Consider the following 21,368-nt stretch of genomic DNA (forward strand, 5'->3'; position numbering starts at 1 on the left):
GAATGGATGAGCAGGCTGGTCTATTTATACTGTGGAGAAGTACAGTCCTGAAAGAGAACGAGTCAGAGTCACCACACAGGTGAGCTTCACAGATACAATGCTACATACAATGCAGCAAGACTCAAAGGAGCACGGGCTGCAATCAGAGTTGAAGTTGAGTGGGGTGAAAACTGGCCCAAGTGTCATCTAATGTCAGCTTTTCTTCAGCTTTTCTTTGGCCACCCTGCTGGCCTCCTGCAACCACCCCTCACAGGTCTCTGGAGTCTTATATATGGGAGAATGACTGCTAGTATCAGGATCTTGGTTACCAATTGTAGAGGGTAGAGGTGAGGGGTGGGGGTGGGGGAGAAAAGGTTATGACTAAGGAGAAACACACCTGGTTACTGGCTCCTCTTTTCAGAGGGGAAAACAAGAGCCAGAGAGGAAGTGATTCGACCACAGTAACATAGCAATGAGTGCAACGATCCGGACTGGAACTCAGGCTAGATGACTTCAGAGAGTTTTTAACTCTGTGCTGTTAGGAGTGCTGTCTCTTACAGGTTTCACACTCCTTATAGGAAACAGACCCCACACCCTGATCTTTAGCCCTCATGGTCCTGCATCATCCCTCACGTCCAATCTCTAGACAAAGCCTTCATACCTCAGGAACTTTGCATGTGTCCCTCCTTATACCTGCAATGCTTTTTCTGCTCCCTGTCTAGCTTATTCTGACTTGTCTCTCCCAGGTGTCATGACATGCCCTCAAGAGCCCTTTCCTGACCCTGACATGAGGTTGTCCAAGTCCCAGTATGTGCTCACATCATCCTGAACTGCTCCTCTCTGCCTGGACAGGACAGCCAGGAGGCTCTTTCCCAATGCACAGCCACATGCAAGGAGCTTCAGGTGTCACCCTTGCCCCTGGTAGCTCTCCTCTTGGCTCACCTGGACATTCGGATCTGCCTGTTGGATTTAACTGGATGTGCTGGGGAAACGGAGATGAAAGAGATGGAGGAGGAGAGCCCCGCCCTTGTAGGGTTTATGCTCTAGGGAAGAAGCTGTGAAGGGACCACAATGAAGCCATAACTGGCTAGGCCTGGAGGCAGAAGATCCCTGGGTGACTGTGAGCTGGGGTTATTTGTTCTTATTAGCTAGAAAAACCGGTAGGAGCTTTCTGCTTCCTGAAGCAGAGGAGATCTATCCCTCATAGGAGCTGCATGGCAGCAGGTAACTTTATGTGAGCACAAATTCTATTTTATTTATTTATTTTTGCCTCCAGGGTCATTGCTGGGGCTCAAATCCATTACTCCTGGAAGTTTTTTTTTAAATTCTTTTTTGATAGGAGAAATTAAGAGAAGAGAGGGAGATAGAGAGGGAGAGAAAGATAGTCATTTGCAGACCTGCTTCACGACTCATGAAGCATCCTCCTGCAGGTGCTGAGACAGGGGCTAGAATCCAGATCTTTGTGTGGGTCCTTGTGCTTTGTACTATGTAGTTTAACTAGGTGCGCCACTACCTGACTCTGAGTATGAATTTTCTGTCAAGCCCAATGCTGTGTTTTTGACCCTCACAGCTCAGAGAGGAGTCACCACAACAGCCACCATTCTGTGGCGAACCCTGAGCCTTCACTCAGCAGGCATCCAAGAAGGGGGAAAGTCAGTCTGTTTCCTTTTTCTGACGATATTGTTCCTTTTGTAGTGGAGGAAGTAACTTCACTGACTTAATAGTCACACACACAATTGCGGCGGGTCTCCTACATACCCACAAGTAAAATAACCATCATATGGATGGCAGCATTCAGTTCCCACTCTTCTGAGACCCACTCACGCTCAGCATTAAATCCCAAAGCTGATGCCTATGGTTCCAGTCAGTTATGTTCGCTGCCCTGCAGCAACCCACCAGGTGACCTAATTCTGCCGGTGCGAAGGGGGCATCACCCAGGTCTCTGAGGCCATGAAGATGTAGCATGTCACGTGCATGTGTGTGAGTTCTGAGTCCACATCCTGGGGAGCAGTTGCTGAGACACAGAGCAGGCATGTCTTTTGCTGCTTTCCAACCATCTGCACTCCCAACAGTGAAGTCTAGCAGCAACTAGTGCCCCATGACTTCACCTTGGTGTCAGCAGTCTTTTTATCTCTGGCCATGAGGTGGGTGTGTGATGGTGCCACATGGCAGTTTAATGGCTTTCCCCAGGAGGCTGTCACTGTTACCTGCTCTTACTTGCTTTTTAAATTTTATCTATTAAAAAAATTTTATTTATTATTGGATAGAGACAGAGAGAAAGTGAGAGGTGAATGGGGAGACAGGGAGGGAGGGAGACACCTGGAGCTCTACTTCACCCCGCATGAAGCTTTCTCCCTGCAGGTGGGGACCAGGGGAACCTGGGTCCTTGTACACTGTAGTGTACACGCTTAGCCAGGTACACCACTACCTGGCCCCCCTATTTTTTTATTGTTGTATTTATTATTGTTGTCATTGTTGTTAGATAGGAGAGAGAAATGAAGAGAGGAGGGGAAGACAGCAGGGAGAGAAAGGCACCTGCAGACCTGCTTCACTGCTTGTGAAGCGAACTCTCTGCAGGTGGGGTCCGGGGGCTCAAAATGAGATCTTTGCACTGGTCCTTGGTTTTGCACCACCTGCGCTTAACCCTCTGCGCTACAACCCGATTCCCTATTTTTTTTTTAAATTAAATTGCCACCAGGGTTATTGCTGGGGCTCAGTGTCTGCACTGTGAATATATTGCTCCCAGTGGCCATTTTTTTCCTCCCCTATTTTATTTGCTAGGACAGAGAGAAGCTGAGAAAGGAGGGGGACACAGAGAGGGAAAGAGAAGGAGAGACACCTGTAGTACTGCTTTATCACTCGTGAAGTTTTCTCCAGCAGGTGAGGGGTAGGGGCTCAAACTCGGGTCCTTGAGCACGGTTATATGAGTGCTCAACCATTGCCTGGCCCACAACTTGCTCTTAATGAGAGAGAGAGATGGAGAAAGGGGGGGGGGAAGAGAGATGTGGCGGTGCTAGGGATCTAACTCAGGACTTACACTTGTAAGTCCTAAGCTCAACTGCAGAGCTACCTTCCTAGCTGCACTGTCATTTTTTTTTTTTTTAAACCAGAGCACTACTCAGCTCTGGCTTATGGTGGTGTGGGGGGACTGAACCTGGGACTTTGGAGCATCACAACACTGAAGCTTTCCCCAGTGATGTACAGGCGAGATTCAACCTGGGTCATACACATGGCAAAGCAGATATGCTCTCAGGTAAGCTGCCTAACTGGCTCTGTTAACTAGAAATCCCTATAGCTCTGGCATAGAGTGGCTCCAGGGATCAAATCTTGGCCTTTTCACACAAATCTGGCCCTGTGTGTAGCTGCTGTGCTATCTCCCAAACCCGCCACTTACTCTTGACATCCAGCTGGGCAGCGTACTTGGTGAAGCCCTTCAGGCAGACCTTCTCACCGATGAGGGAGAGGAACTCCTCAAAGGCAGGGCCCGCCTCCTCATTGTTGTACATCTCCTCCTCAGAGCTCTGGCCCGCCTTGCAGTAGAGGATGCCCACCTTGTGCTTCCGGCAGAGCTGTAGGGGAGAAAGGCCAGGTGGGGGTGTCAGAGGGATGGGGAGACATGAGGGTTTCTTGGCCACGGAGCCCAGGGAACTGTGGGGATCATGGGCAACCACACATGGGGAGGGAAGAAAAAGGTATGGGGTGTTTCCTGATGGTCCCTCTTCCAGTCTCCCATTCCACCAAGGCATGAGGCTCTGGTTCTTTCTATAGAGGCTGGTGAGGACACTCTCTCTCAAGAGAGAAAGAAACCCTTGCTTTGGCCGGCTTCCCATAGTTAGTGGGCTAAAACTGATAAGATTCTTCAAAAGGAAATTCTGCAGGATTCAAGGCTCAGTGCAAACAACACCTTTTTTGGGAGGCGTCTCCAATAACCCTGTTTGTTTCATATTGCTGATTCTAGAACCTGGCCACTGGGGACTGAGGACAGGTAGACGCCTGACTTCGGTATGGATCAGCCAGGGGTTCTCCTGGGACCAGAGGTCAGCTAGTTGGGATGTAAGTGTGGCTGTGATGTTGGAGGATCAGGAAGGCAGAGGGAGTCCGTGTACAGAGACGGGGAGGAAGGTGCACACTTTCCAAAGGAACTTGGAGGCCATTTCATCCTGACCACTTTCCCTAAGACTCAGTCACATTCTGGCTCTTGGCACCTCCAGAATTTGATGAGAGAGCTCTCATCTCACTGAAATTAGCTTGTGTGGATTTCTGCTTTTTGAAATGACTGAGAACAGGAGGTGGGGATGGGAGAGGCGGCTGCTGCCTAGTGCCCAGCCCCCAGCCCCCTGGGGACCTTGGCTCACCCCTTGCTCATCGAGTTTCAGCAGCTGCTCCGTCACCTTGGGGGTGCTGAGGGCCAGGCGCAGGCAGTGGATGTTGAGCTCAGGGATGACATACTCCAGGGCGTCCTTCAGGGGGAGCCCACGGCCGGTCCCGTGCTTGGTAGCTGTGGGTGTGGCATCCTCTAAAATGGAGCCCCTCAGGGTGATGAGCTACTCGAGGGAGAGAAGGGAAGGTCAGGAGACTCTGAAAAATCTCAGCGCATGTAAGGGGGTATCCTGTTCTCCTGTGACAGGAATATGGGCTCTCTGGTCAGAAAGCCCTGGGTCTGGACCAGGCAGCACTTGAACTTGCTGCCTCCTGGCTAAGTTATCATTATTTACATTTATTTAGTTTATTACTTTGGTAGGAAAGAGAAATTGAGAGGGGTGGGGAAGAAAGGGAGGGAGAGAGACACCTATAACACCATTTCACTGCTTATGAAGCTCTTGTTCCCCAACACTCCCCACAAGTGGGGACTAGATACTTGAATCTGGATTCCTGCACATAGCAACGTGGGCGCTCAACCTGATGTGTCACTGCTGGGTCCCTGGCTATGTAACCTTGAACAAGTGACTACAACTCTGTGAGCCTTAGTTTCGAATTTTGTGAAATGGGTGCAAGGGTAGTTTCGTTACCCCTAAAGGACCAAGTGGGACAGTGGATTTGTCTGTTGATAATACAGAGTAAGGGCCAGGTGGTGGCACACCCACAGTGATGTATGGCGCCATGCCCACAGACCTGAGTTCGAGTCCTCAGTTCTCCCTTGCGGGGGGGTGGGAGAGGTGTTTCATGAATGGTGGAGCAGTGCTTTAGCTGTCTGTCCTTCTCTGCCTCTCTCTGTTTTTCTCTCCCTCTCTCTTACCCTCTGACTGAAAGCAAAAACAAAACACAAAACAAACAGACAAACAAAAAAAAACCACTGGGAAGACTGGACTCAGCGTGCAGGCACCTAATCTCAGTGATAACCTGGTGGCAACAATAAACCCCCCCCCCCCAAGTATGGGTAGAATGTCTGCTAGTTGCCAGCTCTGTCCTAGGTGCTGTGAGGAAAACAAAGACGAGGGTGGGTGGTAAAGTAGGTCTACAGGTGTCGATTTTTCTCTCCCCTCTCAGTTTCTGTCTGTCTTATCAATAATTGGAAAAAAAAAAAACGCCACCAGGAGCAGTCGATTCGTAGTGCTGGCACAGAGCCCCAGTGATAACCCTGGAGGAAAAGAAAAATAAACTGGCACGCAAGGGTGTACACAGATCATGCCAGGGAGCAAGAAGTACAATGGATGACACAGGTTCCATGACGCGGCACTGGAGAGAACACTTGTCACATATACATTTAAAAGTGATTCTGATGGATACCCAGGGTTGAGAACTTGTCATTACCCACATTCTACCTTCCCACTTTTTTCAGCTAGTTAGCTGCCTTTTCTGTTACTTTGTAAACAAAGCAATTTCTAACTGGAGGCCCTCAATAAGAAGTCCCAGGTCTCGTGCCAAGTGTCAAGTCACACACGCAGGTCTACTGAGGGGAGGTCTAAGCATCTGCATCTTACCAAGGAGACTAGGGAAATACTGAGAGGTTAGGAGCTTGACCTGAGGTCAAGCAGCAAGGTGGCTGATGTGGGTCTTACTTCCTTCAAGGCTCCTGATCTTTTTTCCTTTGAATGTTCATTTTACTGGGGAGTATGACCCATGTATAGACAGGTGTGCACCACATATCAGGACAGCTAGAGAAGCGATCACAGAGTAAACACTTTGCAGTCATCACTCAGATCAAGAAATATTTCCAAGGCTGGAGAGGGAACTCACTAGTTAAGGTATATGCACTCCCATGCGCACAGTGGGGCTACTACATGACAGTGGAGGAAGCTTCACTACCGAGCTGTCCCCTCCCCACCCCATCTGAATGAGAAAGGTGGCCAGTAACAGTGAGGCCCCTGCTCCATCCCTGCCATACTCCTCTCCCCCCAACAAAGAAATCAAACATTCATTTCCAGTGCCCGGCAGCCCTTCTGTGCCATCTCCCTCACCCCCAAAGGCAACCCTGACTTCTAGCTCTGCAATTCACTCCTGTATGCTTTCTGAGCTTCGTGCTGTTTGCATTCCTTTGGGTCTGGCTTCCTTTTCTCTGTGCTATGGATATGAGATTCCCCCATGTTGCTGTGAGAGGCTGATGCTTTCAACACTGTGGATGGAATCCACTCTACCGCTGATGAGCACAGAAACTGCTCCCAGTGTTTGACAACTGAGAATGGTGTTGCTCAGAACATCCACAGACACACCTCTCAGTGCACATGTACGTGGCTCCTTTGGGGTTTAGACCCATGAGGGAAACCGCTGAGTCACCAGACAGGCGGATCTCCAATTTCACTGAACTGCCAGAGAGTTCTCCAGGAGGCTATATCAGTTTACGTATGCCTTGTTGGCTCTGGCTGAGGGTCCCTGTTGCTTCACGTCCTCAAGAACACACAGTTGGGCTTCTGTCTACTTATGGCCACCAAGTCATGCCACACCCTGAGGTGGGCACAGCATGGCCAGTATCATGCTTGGATGGGCACAGTTGTACAGGGGAAAAAAAAAACTCCTCTCCTTGGTGGTCTTTTGCAAGCACCCAAGATTCACTTGAGGCTATGGTTTAAAGACTATGGAGGCTGATGTTAAGTCACCCTAAGTCAACAGACAAGAGACAGGGCGAAATAACATGCTGTGACAAAGCCTGTAAGCACACAGCCCACCCTTGCCAAACAGGACCAGGGCAAGAGGCTTTTGTGGAAGGAATGGGATGATCTCATGGCTGGGAGTTCCCAGTTTTGGCCCAGTGATTAGTAAACAAACAAACTTGTCTTATCACAAGGGGGGTAGTCTTGAAATGGATCCGGAAAAGCCATGAGGTCCGGTATTTGTTTTGTTGCCCTGGAATCTGGGTGGCCCTAGGCCTGTGGGTTTCCATGAATGTACTTGTAGGACCAATGTCTTTGCATCCTGCGGACACTGCTCCACAGCGCCCTTGCTGGGAGCTAGGGGCAGCGTGGGTCACAAATCTGATTCTAACACATTGGAGGTAGGTGGCCTGAGGTCACATTGTGGCTTTGACAACGTGATCAACAGCATTGCTTGAATAGCTCCTAGCTTTTCCCCTCTCTGTTAAGTCAAAATGGGGCGCCATGACTCTCCACAAATTTATTATTATTATTGCCTCTAGGGTTATCAATAAACCACAGATTATCAGCATCTGCACTATAAATCCACTGCTCCTGGAGGTAATTTTTTCCATTTTTGTTGCCCTTGCTGTTATTGTTGTTGTTGTTATTGGATAGGACAGAGAAATCGAGAGAGGAGGGCAGGGGTGGACATCATAATGGTTATGCAAAGAGATTCTCATGCCTAAGGCTCCTAAGTCCCAGGTTCAATCCCCTGTACCACCATAAGCCAGTGTTGACTGGTACTCTGGTAACAACAACAACAACAAAAAGACAAAACCAAAACAGACAGGTGGTCAGAAATTGAGAGAGGAGGGGAAGACGGGGAGAGAAAGACACCTGCAGACCTGCTTCACCACTTGTGAAGCGACCCCCTTGCAGGTGGGGAGCCGGGGGCTCAAATTGGGATCATTACAGTAGTCCTTGCACTTCACACCATGTGTGCTTAACCTGCTGTGCTACTGCCTGGCCTCCCACAAGTTATGTTTTAAAAGATACAAAACATACACACACATACATACACACACACACACACACACACACACACACACACACACACACACACACACACACACACACACACACACACACGAGTTTCCACATAAGACAGGAGACATACACACAAACCAAAATATCATTCTTTAGAAAAATTTTTTTTTTAATATTTACTTTCCCTTTTGTTGCCCTTGTTGTTTTTCATTGTTGTTGTAGTTATTATTGTTATTGATGTCGTCATTGTTGGATAGGACAGAGAGAAATGGAGAGAGGAGGGGAAGACAGAGAGGGGGAGAGAAAGACACCTGCAGACCTGCTTCACCGCCTGTGAAGCAACGCTCCTGCAGGTGGGGAGCTGGGGACTCAAACCAGGAGCCTTCCGCTGGTGCTTGTGCTTTGCGCCACCTGCGCTTAACCCGCTGCGCTACCGGCCGACTACCACAAATTATCATTCTTACATGTGATACTGGGAATCAAACTAATAATGTCAGACATGCAAAACTGATGTTCTACCAGTTGAGCTATTTCTCCAGCATAGGCTCCACTACCTGGTCCTGTTCCTGTGTAAGAATCCCGGATCTTGGCTTCCCACCTGCAGGGGAGTCGCTTCACAAGCAGTGAAACAGGTCTGCAGGTGTCTATCTTTCTCTCCCCCTCTCTGTCTTCCTCTCCTCTCTCCATTTCTCTCTGTCCTATTCAACAATGAAGACAGACAACAATAACTACAACAATAAAACAACAAGGGCGATAAAAAGAGAATAAGCAAATATTAAAAAAAATACTCACATTTGCTGGGCTAATGGGAACAGGTTGGGCCTGGTGGGTTGACAGCTAGTTAGGGTCCCTGTGTCCTGGGGGAGAGTGAAAGGGCTGGGGAGATGGCAGCTCTGGTGGCCAGGGCTTGGCATTCATATGCCTGGTGCCAAAACCCAGCTCCAAGTCTGTTCCCACTCTGCCGGGAAGCTTGACGGTGCCAACTCTCACATCCCATCTGCTGGGGGATGTGGGCCCACTCTCAAGTGTCTGCTTGGCTGCCGGGGGCAGCCATCTGGGGTGGGCCAGCCGGCTGCCTTGGAGAGCAGCCCAGGCCCCTGGCTCTTGCCCTATGCCTTGGTTCATAGGAGCCTGAGCTGGGTGCGTGTGGCCAGAATTGTCCCTGTGCTCAACACTCCTCCGTGGAAAAGAGCGAGTAACGCTCATGACAGCAAGGCCATCACAATGTCTGCTGCCTGGAGTGCTCCCTGCCCTGTAGCCCAGTGCTGCCAGCTCAACCTCAGTCAGATCGCTGCCCCAGGAGGCAGGGAACAGCACAAAGTCTATTTCACAGACTAAGGGCACCCAGAGGGAGAGCTAGCTACCTGCCCATGTCACAGTGCCAGTGAGTGGCTGTTTGCAGAGGCAGAACTCAAACAACTGGACAGGCAGGGTGGCAAGTGACAGGTCCCTTACTAAGGTGATCTGGACAAGTCCATTAACCCCCCTGAGCCTGCTTTGCCATCTGTTAAAGAGGATAATAGTGGCATCAGCACAGAATTGAATAGTAGGGTCTGGTGGTGGCACACCTGCTAGATAATACATATTTCAATGCACAGGCACCCAGGTTCAGGGGGCAGGGATGGGCACTGGTGTACCCATTTGAGTGCACATGTTACCCTACACAAGGACCAAGGTTCGAGACCCAACTCCCCACCTGCAGGGGGGAAACTTCATGAGTGGTGAAACAGGTCTGCAGGTTATCTTTCTCTCGTCTTCTCTATCTCCCCCTCCCCTCTCAATTTCTCTCTGTCCTGTCAAATAGAAAGAAACAAAAACAAATAAAGGGCAAAATGGCTGCTGGGAGTGGTAGATTTGCAGTGTCAGCATTGAGCTCTAGTGATAGCCCTGGTGGCAAGAAACAAACAAATCCAGGTTCAAGCTGAGGAGGTAAATAAGAACAGTCGTTGACTCGAAACCAACTGTTCCTTGTTCTGTGTAAACATCCCCACCTGTACCCGCTCTGTGCTGACTATAATAAGCTGAGATGAAAAATGTTCGGGGTCGCAAGACTTCCTCTGTGTGTAGGCTCTTGGGACCCAAGCTTAAGCTTGCTAATAAAGGCTCTTGTACTTGCTTGCAACTCTGGACTTCCTTGTGTGTGATCTGGACCCGAACTTCTGGGTGCAACACAAGCCCCTACCTGCAGGAAGGGAAACCTTCACAAGTAGTAAAGCAGTGCTGCAGGTATCTCTCTTTTTCTATCCCCTCATTCTCAGTTTCTTTCTGTCTCTATCCAGAAATAAAAATAAACAAATAAGTAAATAAAAAGAAATTGCATAGAAAACAATGGTATAGACAGAGTATAGGGTCTACACAAGGGGTACAGAAGATGGCATACATAACATGCTGTGTTAAAGAGATTTGCAGTACAACCCGAGATTGTAATAAATACTATGTTAGTATTTGGTTGTCACTGTCGCTTCACCCAGCAGTGCTCCATATGCCACACAACAGTGTGATGCAGGGTGAGCTGTCACCTTCCACCTGCTCTGGTGCTTGTTTGGCCAGAAAGCTGAGGCGAGAGGAATGGGCTGGCTAGTAACCGCCTGTGGCTTAGGGCATGAAGTCTAGGGGCTGATACCCCTCAGCTACCACCAGGTCTCTGTCATCCCACTCCCACTGGCAGGGACGGGTGCAGCATGTCCCAGTTGCAGCTGGCCCCACACCCAAAGGCACACTGGCAGTGACTTCCTGCAAGGTTCCTGTGTCTGGGTGATGGCCTGACTGAGGGGGATGGGGCAAGGCAATGGCTGTGCTTTTCTAGAAAGGTCTCTCATACTTGAGTCTTCGGGGAATCTCTCTGCCTTTTGGACTGCACCTCCTCCCAGTGGTTCTGATGGAGCTGTCAATCAGAGTCCTGCCCTGCTCCTGGATCCCAGGTGGAGCCCTCATTCTAGATGTGGCTAGTTTCCTCTATCATGCTACAGGAGAGTGAATGGCCTCTAGTCCAAACGGAGCCAGCGGAGTCCTTCCCCAGAGGCTCAGTAGCTAAGAGTGGCTTTCCTGAGGAGAAAGTGTGAAGAGGTAGATGGTTTGAGCGGTCTCCCATTTCCCATGGTAGAAGGAGCTTGTTGGTGGCACAAGAGAATGACATTCACTGTGCAAAGGGGAGCTAAGCCAAGCAGAGGAGTAAGGAGGTGGAGCGCTGGTGACATCACTTGTGGGTCTGGATCCAGATTCGTCAGCAGCTAGTCCTGTTTGCAGTTACTTGAGCCAGGGATTCTCTCAGCTGAAGCTACATTTGTTTTAGTAGATTTCTTGCCTCTTACAACTTAAGAGTCTTAATCAAGTTGGGTGTTCCCAACAGGCCTTGTTCTCTAGCCACAGCTGATCTTTAATCCAAGGGAAGATCTCTGACTAAGCCAGGATAGTGGGATTCTCTGCACAGAAAGGAAAGAGACTGTGTTGGGAGTATTTTAAAGCTGGTCAGTGCCACCAGCACTGCCTTTGGGGAGAGTTCCTCATTCTGCCCTCCCCCAAGGTGGACTGCCTAAATTCATTGCATTCGGCAGAAGGCCTCAGGATACTGAGAGTTCCTCACCCCTCTGTACTTCTGCCTCCCTCCTTCTTTTTTCCTTTCTTATCTTTCTGCCTCCAGGGCTTTACACCCACACAATTCCAGAGACAGACACCATAGCATCGCTCTACTACATGTGAGACACTTCCCTTTTGTGTGGTGCTCCCTGTGGAGAGTTTGGACAGGGGTACTTACATATGGGAAAGTATGAGCTCTCCCCGGAGAGTTATTTTCAGCCCCCCCCCCCCCCCAGTCTCCCAGTATCTCTTATGCTGGTCACAGCTAGTCTCTTACACACGCAAGAGTCTTGGGCTCTGTAGGCAGATACACCAGATTCCAAAGGTGGTCTGGCCACTTAATCCCTAATCCCATACAAGACACAAGCCACTGATCTTCTCTTACAAGGGGAATAGGATCCCTGCCCTGAGTTTTTATGGACAGGATACAGATGAGTAGGGGAGCCGAGTACCTGCAGAGACTGCACTCGGGTTGGGGCTCATGGATGTGAACAGTTGTCATCCATGTAACAGTTATGACAGTGATGGCACCTACCTCACGGGTCCGGAAGATGATCCTGTACTGGTACTGAGGCCCGTGGTCCTTGTGGTCCTCCAGTTTCTCCCGCTTGATGCTCACGGCCACTGGCCCCAGCTTCTCATCCACACCAAAATAGTTGGCATGCTCTGAGAGGGAGAGAGGGAATCCAGAGTCAGCTCTCTTTGTAGAAGTTACAGCCACAACAGGCTCCTGGGCCACCCCTGAGGTTCTGGTCACACAAACCTCTTGCCTAGTCACAGCCCTTCAATGGAGAAGGCCACCAAAGTGATGAAAAGTTTGCCTTTATAATTTTTAAATATACTTTTTATTTTACCAGAGTACTGCTCAGCTTTGGCTTATGGTGGTGTGGGGGACTGAACCTAAGACCTTGGAGCCTCAGGCATGAGAATCACTTTGCATAACCATTATGCTATCTCTCCTGTCCACACCTACCTTTAGACCTCCCCTGCCAACTCACAAGTTGCTGAGCCGCAGTGCTCTCATCTGAGAGATGAGGCACTGGTGCACCAATAATTCATCAAACTGATGTAAGAGTGAAATGAAGCTACAGATATAAAACACTCAAGCTGGGGATGGGCGGTAGCGCAGCAGGTTAAGTGCACATGGTGCGAAGTGCAACAACCAGTATAAGGATCTCATAAAGACCCTGGTTCGAGCCCCCAGTTCCCTACCTGCAGGGGGGTCACTTCACAGGTGGTGGAGCAGATCTGCAGGTGTCTATCTTTCTCTCCCCCGCACCCCACCTTCCCCTCTTCTCTCCATTTCTCTCTGTCCTATCCAACAACAGCAGTGGCATCAATAACAACAAGGGCAATAACAACAAAAAGAATAAAACACTCAGGCTGGGGAGATAGCACAGTGATTTACACAGTAACTTTCTTCTTCTTCTTTTAAAAAATAATTTATTTATTTATTCATGAGAAAGATAAGAGAGAAAGAACCAGCCATCACTCTGGTACATGTGCTGCCAGGGATTGAACATGGGACCTCAAGCTTGAGAGTCTAGTGCCTTAGCCACTATGCCACCTCCTGGACCACTACAGTAGACTTTCATGCCTGAGGTTGTAGGGTCCCAGGTTCAATCCCAGGTACCACCTTCTATAAATCAGAGCTGAGCAGTGCTTGGGTTTTTTTTTTTTAAAGCCCAGCACAGAGTATGAGCTGTAATGAACTCCACTTTACCGTGCTCATCCCACATCTGCAAATGACTCACTTGGACTAGCCTAGCCTTTGTGAAGAGGTAAAGTCCCTCACTCCACAGCACTCTCACCAGCAGAAGGCTGTAAGGATGTAAGGAGCCCATCAGGACGGGCTGCCCCTCAGCACAGTCAGGAGGATTCAGTGAGTTAATCTGCACGGAGCACTCAGAGCAGAACTGGCGCAGGGCATCAAGTGTGTGAGAAATGCTGGCTGTGACCATCCCTAGGGCATGACATCTGTCATAGAAAAGGGGTCACATTCAAGTTCCTGAGTGTCACTTTTACCTGACCACACTGTTGATCAGACTGCAGCCTGGGAGGTTGGTGCAGTGGACAAGAGGTTAAGATTCTTAAACATGAGGACCCAAGTCCTAACCCTGATATCACATGTGCCAGAGGGACGCTCTGGTTCTTTCTCTCTTTTATCTCATCAATTAACAAGTAATACATAAAATAAAGACCTAGTAGACTTAAACACTGTCTTTGTCTCCTGATGACACAGCCTTTCATAAGTCCTAGAGTATGTCCGCACGCTCCCCGAAACGACAGCTGCCTTCCTCTAGTCTCTCAAACATGCTGCTGTTTTATAAGCCTCCCAGACACAGTGCTTCGCGGTGTACAGCCTGAGCTTCCCCTGCCTGGGGCAGGTGCCGGCAGCAGCCAGCCCTGTCTCATGTGCATGAAGTCAGCTTCTGCCCTTGACAGGAATTCCCTCCCTCCCTGTGCTCTGATATTTAACTGATGCTTCCTAATCTCATGAGATGCTTCTGGTGAATCAAAGGCTTATCTAAGGCCCACCTAATGTGGGTTAATTAACAGCCCCAATCAGAACAGCAGCGGAGCTAAATAATCTCCCCAGCAGGCTGGTGAATAAATATTGTACTCCAGACAGCAGTTTCAATCCTGAAGCAGTTACCAAGGCTGCTTTATCTTTCCTACTAAAGACTTGGCACATAGTGGGCTCTCAATAAACACTGGCTGACAACTAATTGATTAGCAACTTCCATATTATTGAAAAAAAAAAGTAAATGACTTTAAAAGGAAAGGACTTAAATTTTTTATTCATTTACTTATTTAGAAGATGAGAGAATCAGAGCATCACTCTGGTATGTGTGGCCCCAGAGATTAAACTTAGGACCTCACATCTGAGAGCTCAACTCTTTTGTTCCCTGTGTAACTTTCTGGGCCATAGCTTTCTTTTCTGTTAATGCAGTGCCAGGAATTGAACGAACCCAGAGTCTCGAGCATACATTCTACTGCTGGGCTGTCTTCCTGGTCCCCCACTTTGTCAAACAGCTGCATGATGAGTGGGCAAGAAGCTGGCTCAGGGGCCTGGCATGTGTGAGACTCAGGGTTGAATCCCTGGCACTGTGTGTGACAGAACAATGCTTTGGCTTTGTCTATTTCATAAAATAAATAAATAGTTTTAATATTTTGCTGTTGGGCTGGAAAGACAGCATGAATGTTATGCAAAAATTTCATTAAAAAATATATATTTTATTATCTTTACTTATTATTGGATAGAGACATACAGAAACTGAGAGAAGAGGTAGAGAGCGACCAGATGGTAGTGCACCTAGTTGAGTGCACATTTTATAATGCATAAGGACCCAGGTTCAAGCCCCCAGTTCCTACCTTTTTGAGTGGTGAAGCTTTTCACCACCAAAGCTTTGCGAGTGGTGAAGCAGTGTTGCAAGTGTCTCTCTGTCTCTTTCCTTCTCTATCACCCTTCCCCTCTTGATTTCTGGTTGTCTCTATCCAATAAATAAATAAAGATAATAAAAAATAAAAACAAGAGGGAGACAGAGACAGAAAGACACCTGCAGCACTGATTCACCACTTGTGAAGCTTTCCCCCTGCAGGTGGGGACTAGGGGCTTAAACAGGTCCTTGTCCATTGTAACATATGTACTCACCCAGGCATGCCACTACCTGCCCTCCCCTTTGATATCTATAAAAGATATACATATATCTTTTAAAATTTTTAAAAAAATATTCATTTATTCCCTTTTGTTGCCCTTGTTTTATTGTTGTAGTTATTGTTGTTGTCGTTGGATAGGACAGAGAGAAATGGAGAGAGGAGGGGAAGACAAAGAGGGGGAGAGAAAGACAGACACCTGCAGACCTGCTTCACGCTTGTGAAGTGACTCCCCTGCAGGTGGGGAGCCGGGGACTTGAACTGGAATCCTTATGCTGGTCCTTGCGCTTTGCGACACATGCGCTTAACCTACTGCGCCACCGCCTGACTCCCCCCCTTTTTTTTTTTTACGGAGCACTGATCAGCATTGGTTTATAGTGGCAAACGCTAGAAGAAGAATAGTGGTGTGGGGGGATTGAACCTGGGACTTTGGAACCTCAGGCATAAGAGTCTCTTTGCATAACCATTATGCTATCTACTCCTGCCCCAGTGCTCTGGTCAGTTTCTCTCCCTCTCTCTCTCTGCATCTCTCTTTCATTAAAATAAATAAAATCTTAAAAAAAAGTATTTTGCTGTTAAAAAGTGAAAGTGTCATGACAAGTACTTACTACCTGCCTGAAGGAGAACTAAATGCTCTAATGTATACTATCTTATTTGATCCTCACCAGTTCTTTCCTGGAGGTCTTTCTACATATGAGCTGAAAAGATTGTTGTGCTCAGTGGGTTAGGCATAAGATTAATATATGTGACTATGAAATCAGGTTTTGAATGTGTTAAGATCCTCTACAATTTTATTTTTTAACCACTCAATCTCTCCCATTGACTATGGATTTGTACCCTTTTCTCTACAGCTTTACTGTTTTTTTGTTTGTTTGTTTTACCAGAGCACTGCTCAGCTCTGGCTTATGGTGGTGTGGGGGATTGAACCTGGGACTCTGGAGCCTCAGGCATGAGAGCCTGTTTGCATAACCATTATGCTATCTACCCTCTGTCCAGTTTTATTGTTTTTTTAATTTTATTTTGTGTCTCTAAATAAGGTTGCCAGGTGCATAGAAGTTCAGAGCTAAAATAAATAATAATAAAAATAAAATAAAATAAATGAACATGAAATGGCTCTCTGGTTCCTGTCCTATGACAAATATTTTTAGCTTAGAAATCTATTTTGTGCAACCCTGGTGCTGCCTTGATTCCTTTTTTTCTGGTTAGTGACTATCTGGGGCTTCTTTCCTCATTATCTTGCCTTTAACCTGCATCATTTTGGTTGTAGGCACGTGATGCAAGATCTATTCCAAACATGAGGAATCTAGATTCCATTGGGTGTGATGTGTTGGGTAGTTAACAATCTATGAAACAGACACCACCCTAAGCCCAGGGCTGTCTGACTTCAATCTGGAATCACCTCCACAAATTCCAGAGACTGAAATTCTGCACTCAGAGCCCTGTGTGATGACACAACTGACTTTCATTATTTTTCTTGTGGCACTGAAAAGATGTTTTAAGTTAATTGAAGTGCTAGCTACCTATATATTTTCCTTTCTCAACATCTGATTAACTAGAGTTAATAAGTGAAACAGAGACAGAAAATCACAGCATCATTCCGGCAATACGCAAGGCCAAGACTGAGTCCAGGAACTCAGATATACCAGCCTGGCGCTCTACCTGCTGTAAACCCCCCTGGGCTGCACCTATTTTTTTCTCCTTTTCCTTTTAAAGAAAAAAGGTCTCAATTCTTGAGGGAGAAGGAGAGACTGTGTCTAGCTAAAAGTCTACTATATTTCCTAGTCTACCTTATAGACAGAAACTGCCAATTAACAGAAGTGGGTGGATGGGGTTTCTGAGTAAACTCTATAAAAGGTAATGACTTGACAGGAGGTCTGCTTTTCAGCCTTTACCACTTCTTCTTTTTTTCCCCCCTCTTTACCTAGAAACATGGATGTGTTAGAGGGAACTCCAGCAGCCACCTTAGGCGGGTCTATCAAGTCTATTCCTGGATATTGTAAAGGTTGGAGGCCATGCACTAAGAGCCAGCACTGATGTATGGAGCCTGTTCCTGGACCACTGTTAGCAGCCTGGAATTTTTCATATGCAAAAAAACAAGCTTCCATGTAATTCAGGTCTGCTATTGGCATTTATAAGCTATTCTGAATGGACATGACTAGTAAACTTTAAAAATCAGGAGAGGTTTTGGGAATGTAGTTCACTGGTTGAGTGCACACTTTGCATTTATGAGACCCTGGATCCAATTCTTGGCATCAGTCCATCAAAATGAGAAGAGCTTGGGACCAGGGGTTGGTATACTCAGTAGACTGCACCTGTTACCATATGCAATGACCTAAGCAGCTTCATGAGCAGTGGAACAGTGTTACAGTGAGTTGGCCCTGTGCCAGCCCCTGCCTGTCCCTGTGGTCACTGCCCTATGTCACACTGACTTATGGGACTGCCCTGCCAGCACCAATGAACCTAGTAAAGATAGTCTCTTTCTCTATGGCCTTAACACTTTGCAAATTTCAACAGCTCTGTCTTCAAACTGGATCCAGAACCTGCCAGCTTCATCTAGGCAGGTTCTCCTAGGCATCCGAAGATGAGTGCCTTGCCTTCTCCCTGGCCTCCCTCCCCTTGCTGCTGCTACAGCTTGTCCCCAAGAGGGAAGCAGTGAAGCATGGAGTCAATGTGGGCATTTTCTAGCTCAGAGACCACCACGTGTCATGGTGGGGAAAAGTGAGAGATCTTAATGGTCTCTGAAATTCCATACCAGCTGCCCATGCCACCTCTCTTGTCTCTGCTCTGTACACTCTCCCTCCCTCACTCTGCCCAGCCACAACGGTCTGTCTCCTCCTTCCTGTTCTTTTTGGTGGCCTAAGACTATTACACTTTATCCTCCCTTCGCCAGGAGCACTGTCCCCAATTTCCACACAGCTCCTTCACTCTCCAACCCTTCTCTGTTGAAAGCTAACTTCCCTGAAACTCTTTCTGTTTTCTCTGTAAACCCTGCAACAAACACTTAGCCTATTTATCCAGGTCTTTTGCTTGTTTTTGTCTTACCCTGATAACTCATTAATTGCTAAGAAGACAAAGCTTTAGTTCTAAGCTGGTCTGATCAGTAACCCCCTGGGCCTGAAAGTGCGGGGCACAGGGCTGAACCCAGCATGCATCAGCTCAATACATGCCCACTAAGATGCCAGGGTGGTCAAGGTTTTGTAGTGCTGGCCAGGTAAGTGTCATGGGGCCTGTGAGTGTATTGGATGAGCATGAATGAATGAGCATCAGCTAGCTGAGGCCAGCTGCCCACTTGCCCGCCTGCCTGCCTTCACCTTTGCCCACGAAGTAGTCCTGGTAGTAGCGGGCACCCAGGTCCACGTGCTCAATGTTGTACTGCCGAGGGCGGCTCTGTGTGCGCTGCTGCTCCTTGGGCACCTCCAGCACCGAGATGCTGGCATTGGTGCGGTAGGCGCTTAGGGTGGGCTCAGGCGGGCGGCCCTCTGGGGTCCTGCCGGGGGAGCCTGCCGAGGCCCGGGAGAAGCTCACGTTGCGCTCGCACTCGCCCCCGATCTCGTTGCGGAAGTGCGGGCAGCTGAGCAGCAGCTCGTTGCTGGTGTCATCGCCCAGATCCTGCTCCAGGTTCTCCTTGCAGTTCAAGTCCTCCGTGCTGGTGAAGGCCGGGTCCAGGCCCCCCAAGCTGTGGGCCCTCGACGTGTTCAGTGAGGCCATGGCCGAGGCGGCCGAGGCCCCGGTGGTGGTGTTCCGCCGCTGCGCTGTGGATGCCCGGTTGGCCGCCGCCTCGTTGAGGTCGAACAGCATGCTCTGCACGTCGAAGTGGGCGAAGCTCTTCTGGCAGACCCAGGGCCGGCTGGCTTCCGGGGGGCTGCGGCTTTCCTCTGCCTCCCCCGGGGTCCGTCCCGTGTCACCCTCAGGCTTGCTGTTCCTCAGCTTGCGGAAGATGGATGAGTCCACCGTGTCCCCGGTGCCCAGGCCTCGCACGGGCTTCTTGCGGACCTTCTCCTTTTCCTTGGCAGGCTGCAGCGGCAGGAGGCTGTCCTTGGCCGGTGGCCCATTTCGCAGTTCACCCTTGACCCCGCTGCCTCCCGGAAGAGGCAGGCTGGGGTCGACCTGCAGGAGTTCGTTGAGGCTCTGGCAGCCCCGGGCCTCGGGCTGCTCGCTGCGGAACTCATTGAGGATGTCGAAGAAGCTCTGCTCGGGCACACCCTGCACGTCGATGGAGGACGTGCTGCCATACTCACGGAAGAGGGGCAGCGCCCCCGGGTACCGTGTGCTCCGCACCTCCCCTGCCTCCTCTGCGTCGCACTCGCTCAGGGTGATCTCGCTGCTGCTGCGGTGGCGCAGTGGGAGGAAGGCCCTGCCTGGGGAGCGGGGCCACCCGTCCTGAAATTCCACATCTTTGGACCTCCTCCTGGACAGCCGGTGGAAGGCCCTGGATCCCGAGGGGGTGGGCATGCAGGTGGTGGAAGGCTGTCCATTCTGCAGGCTCCTCATGGCATGGGCCACCTTGGTGGCCTTGGTGGCGTCAGCGTCCAGTGAGGGGCTGGGGTTGCTCTGCTCTCTCAGGGCCTCCCTTTTGGGTGGCCAGTCAGCCACTCTAGCGCGAACGCCCATCTTAGGCACTGCAGGGGTGGTGGGACTGGGGCGGGTGGTGCTGGTGGCGGTAGCTGGGCTTTCACTAACAGGCTGGGCCATGCTGCCATTTTGAACCCAGAAGCCCACTGGAGTGTAGTCCCCCGTGTGTGGCCCAGGGAGGATGTCAGCACCCCGAGCCCCACAGCTGGCTGCCAGCTCCACACCATCGTTGGGGATGGGCCGGTAGGTGGTCATAGTCCACGGGCGCTGGAGTGTGACTGGCCCCCAGGAAGCTGTGGAGTAACTTTAGGGGGGCCCCTGGCCCTCAGCCATTGTTCAGGACCACCAGTCCCAGGATGAAGGATGCTGGACCCTGAAGCCTGACGTTAAGGTTGTGTGCCTGTGGAGTCCAGTTCTCCACCATCGCTGTGGACAACAGAGCCAAGACAACCTTAGGTGGCAGGGGGGTCCCGGGGGCTCCAGACTGAGTGCATCAGTAGGGCAGAATTGATAGCAGGTGCAGGTGAGAGCTGTTCGGTGGAAGGGGTGTCTCCCCTGCCATGCTGGAAAGGGAGAAAGGGCAAAGGTGAGAAGTGAGGTCTAAAGAAGGATTTTTTTTTGTAATCTCATTTATTCATTATTTATCTATTATTATTATTTTTAAGAGCCTGGAAATGAGCTTACTGGTACCATATACATCATTTTTGTGTAGGAACCCAAGTTTGAAACCACAGCACCCCAAGGGAGTACCATGGACCACACCAAGGGGAAACTCTATGAATGGTGAAGTGGTACCATGGTCCCTCTCCTCTTTTTCTCCCTTGCTGCCTCTGAGATTAAAAAAAAAAAAAAAAAAAAGACTTCCAGGAGCAGTGGAATTGGGCAAGTGGGTCCTAGGTGAAAATAAACAAAAAAACAAACAAAAACCCACAACCAACCAACTGCAGCAACAAAACAAGCAAACAAACACCCTTTGAGATTTTACTTCATGGTAAGAAAGACCAGAGCCCCACTCTAGCATACCTGGTTCCGGGGACTGAATGTGAAACGTCACACATGCAAGTCCTGTGTTTTACCTCCTCTACAGTAAGATTTTATTATGGAAATTTCCAAACTACCTGCCACCTTGTTTCATCTACTATCCCCACCCCATTTTGTTGGATCTCGACAGAAGATGTTAGAATAAATCCCAGGCATGGGGTCATTTCACTTAGAGATACCTCAGCTTGTATCTCCAGAAGATAAGGTCTGTTTAAAAACAGCCACAATACATCCGGGTTATCACTAGTGCTCAAGACCTGCATTATAGCTCCACCACTTTCAGCAGCCATTTTTTCCCCTCTTCTTATTGATAGAGGGTAATAGAGGAAGAAAGACAGAGACGAGAGACACCTGCAACGCTGTTCCATTGCTTATAAAGCTCACCCCTTGCAGGTAAGGACAAACGCTAGAATCTGGCTCCTCAGTACAGTTACGTGTGCACTCTACCAAACGTGCCACTGCCCAACCCCCAAGAATTCTTTTAAT

At 49.2% G+C, this 21,368-nt stretch overlaps 1 protein-coding gene across 4 annotated transcripts in view; it reads right to left on the reverse strand.

Annotated features, from left to right (window-relative positions):
• Positions 1-21,368, reverse strand: part of SIPA1L3 (signal induced proliferation associated 1 like 3) — a 232,662-nt gene that overhangs the window by 80,119 nt on the left and 131,175 nt on the right. For all 4 annotated transcript variants that reach the window (XM_060185878.1, XM_060185877.1, XM_007534451.3 and 1 more), the window contains exons 3-6: positions 18,581-20,404; positions 12,148-12,278; positions 4,335-4,523; positions 3,374-3,548 (exon numbers count right to left, since the gene is read on the reverse strand). In XM_060185878.1, coding sequence (XP_060041861.1) covers positions 3,374-3,548; positions 4,335-4,523; positions 12,148-12,278; positions 18,581-20,096 — 2,011 coding nt within the window. In that variant the 5' untranslated portion in view covers positions 20,097-20,404. The remainder of the gene's footprint in view (positions 1-3,373; positions 3,549-4,334; positions 4,524-12,147; positions 12,279-18,580; positions 20,405-21,368) is intronic.

Source organism: Erinaceus europaeus, chromosome 2 (assembly GCF_950295315.1).
Source record: "Erinaceus europaeus chromosome 2, mEriEur2.1, whole genome shotgun sequence".
Taxonomy (NCBI): domain Eukaryota; kingdom Metazoa; phylum Chordata; class Mammalia; order Eulipotyphla; family Erinaceidae; genus Erinaceus; species Erinaceus europaeus.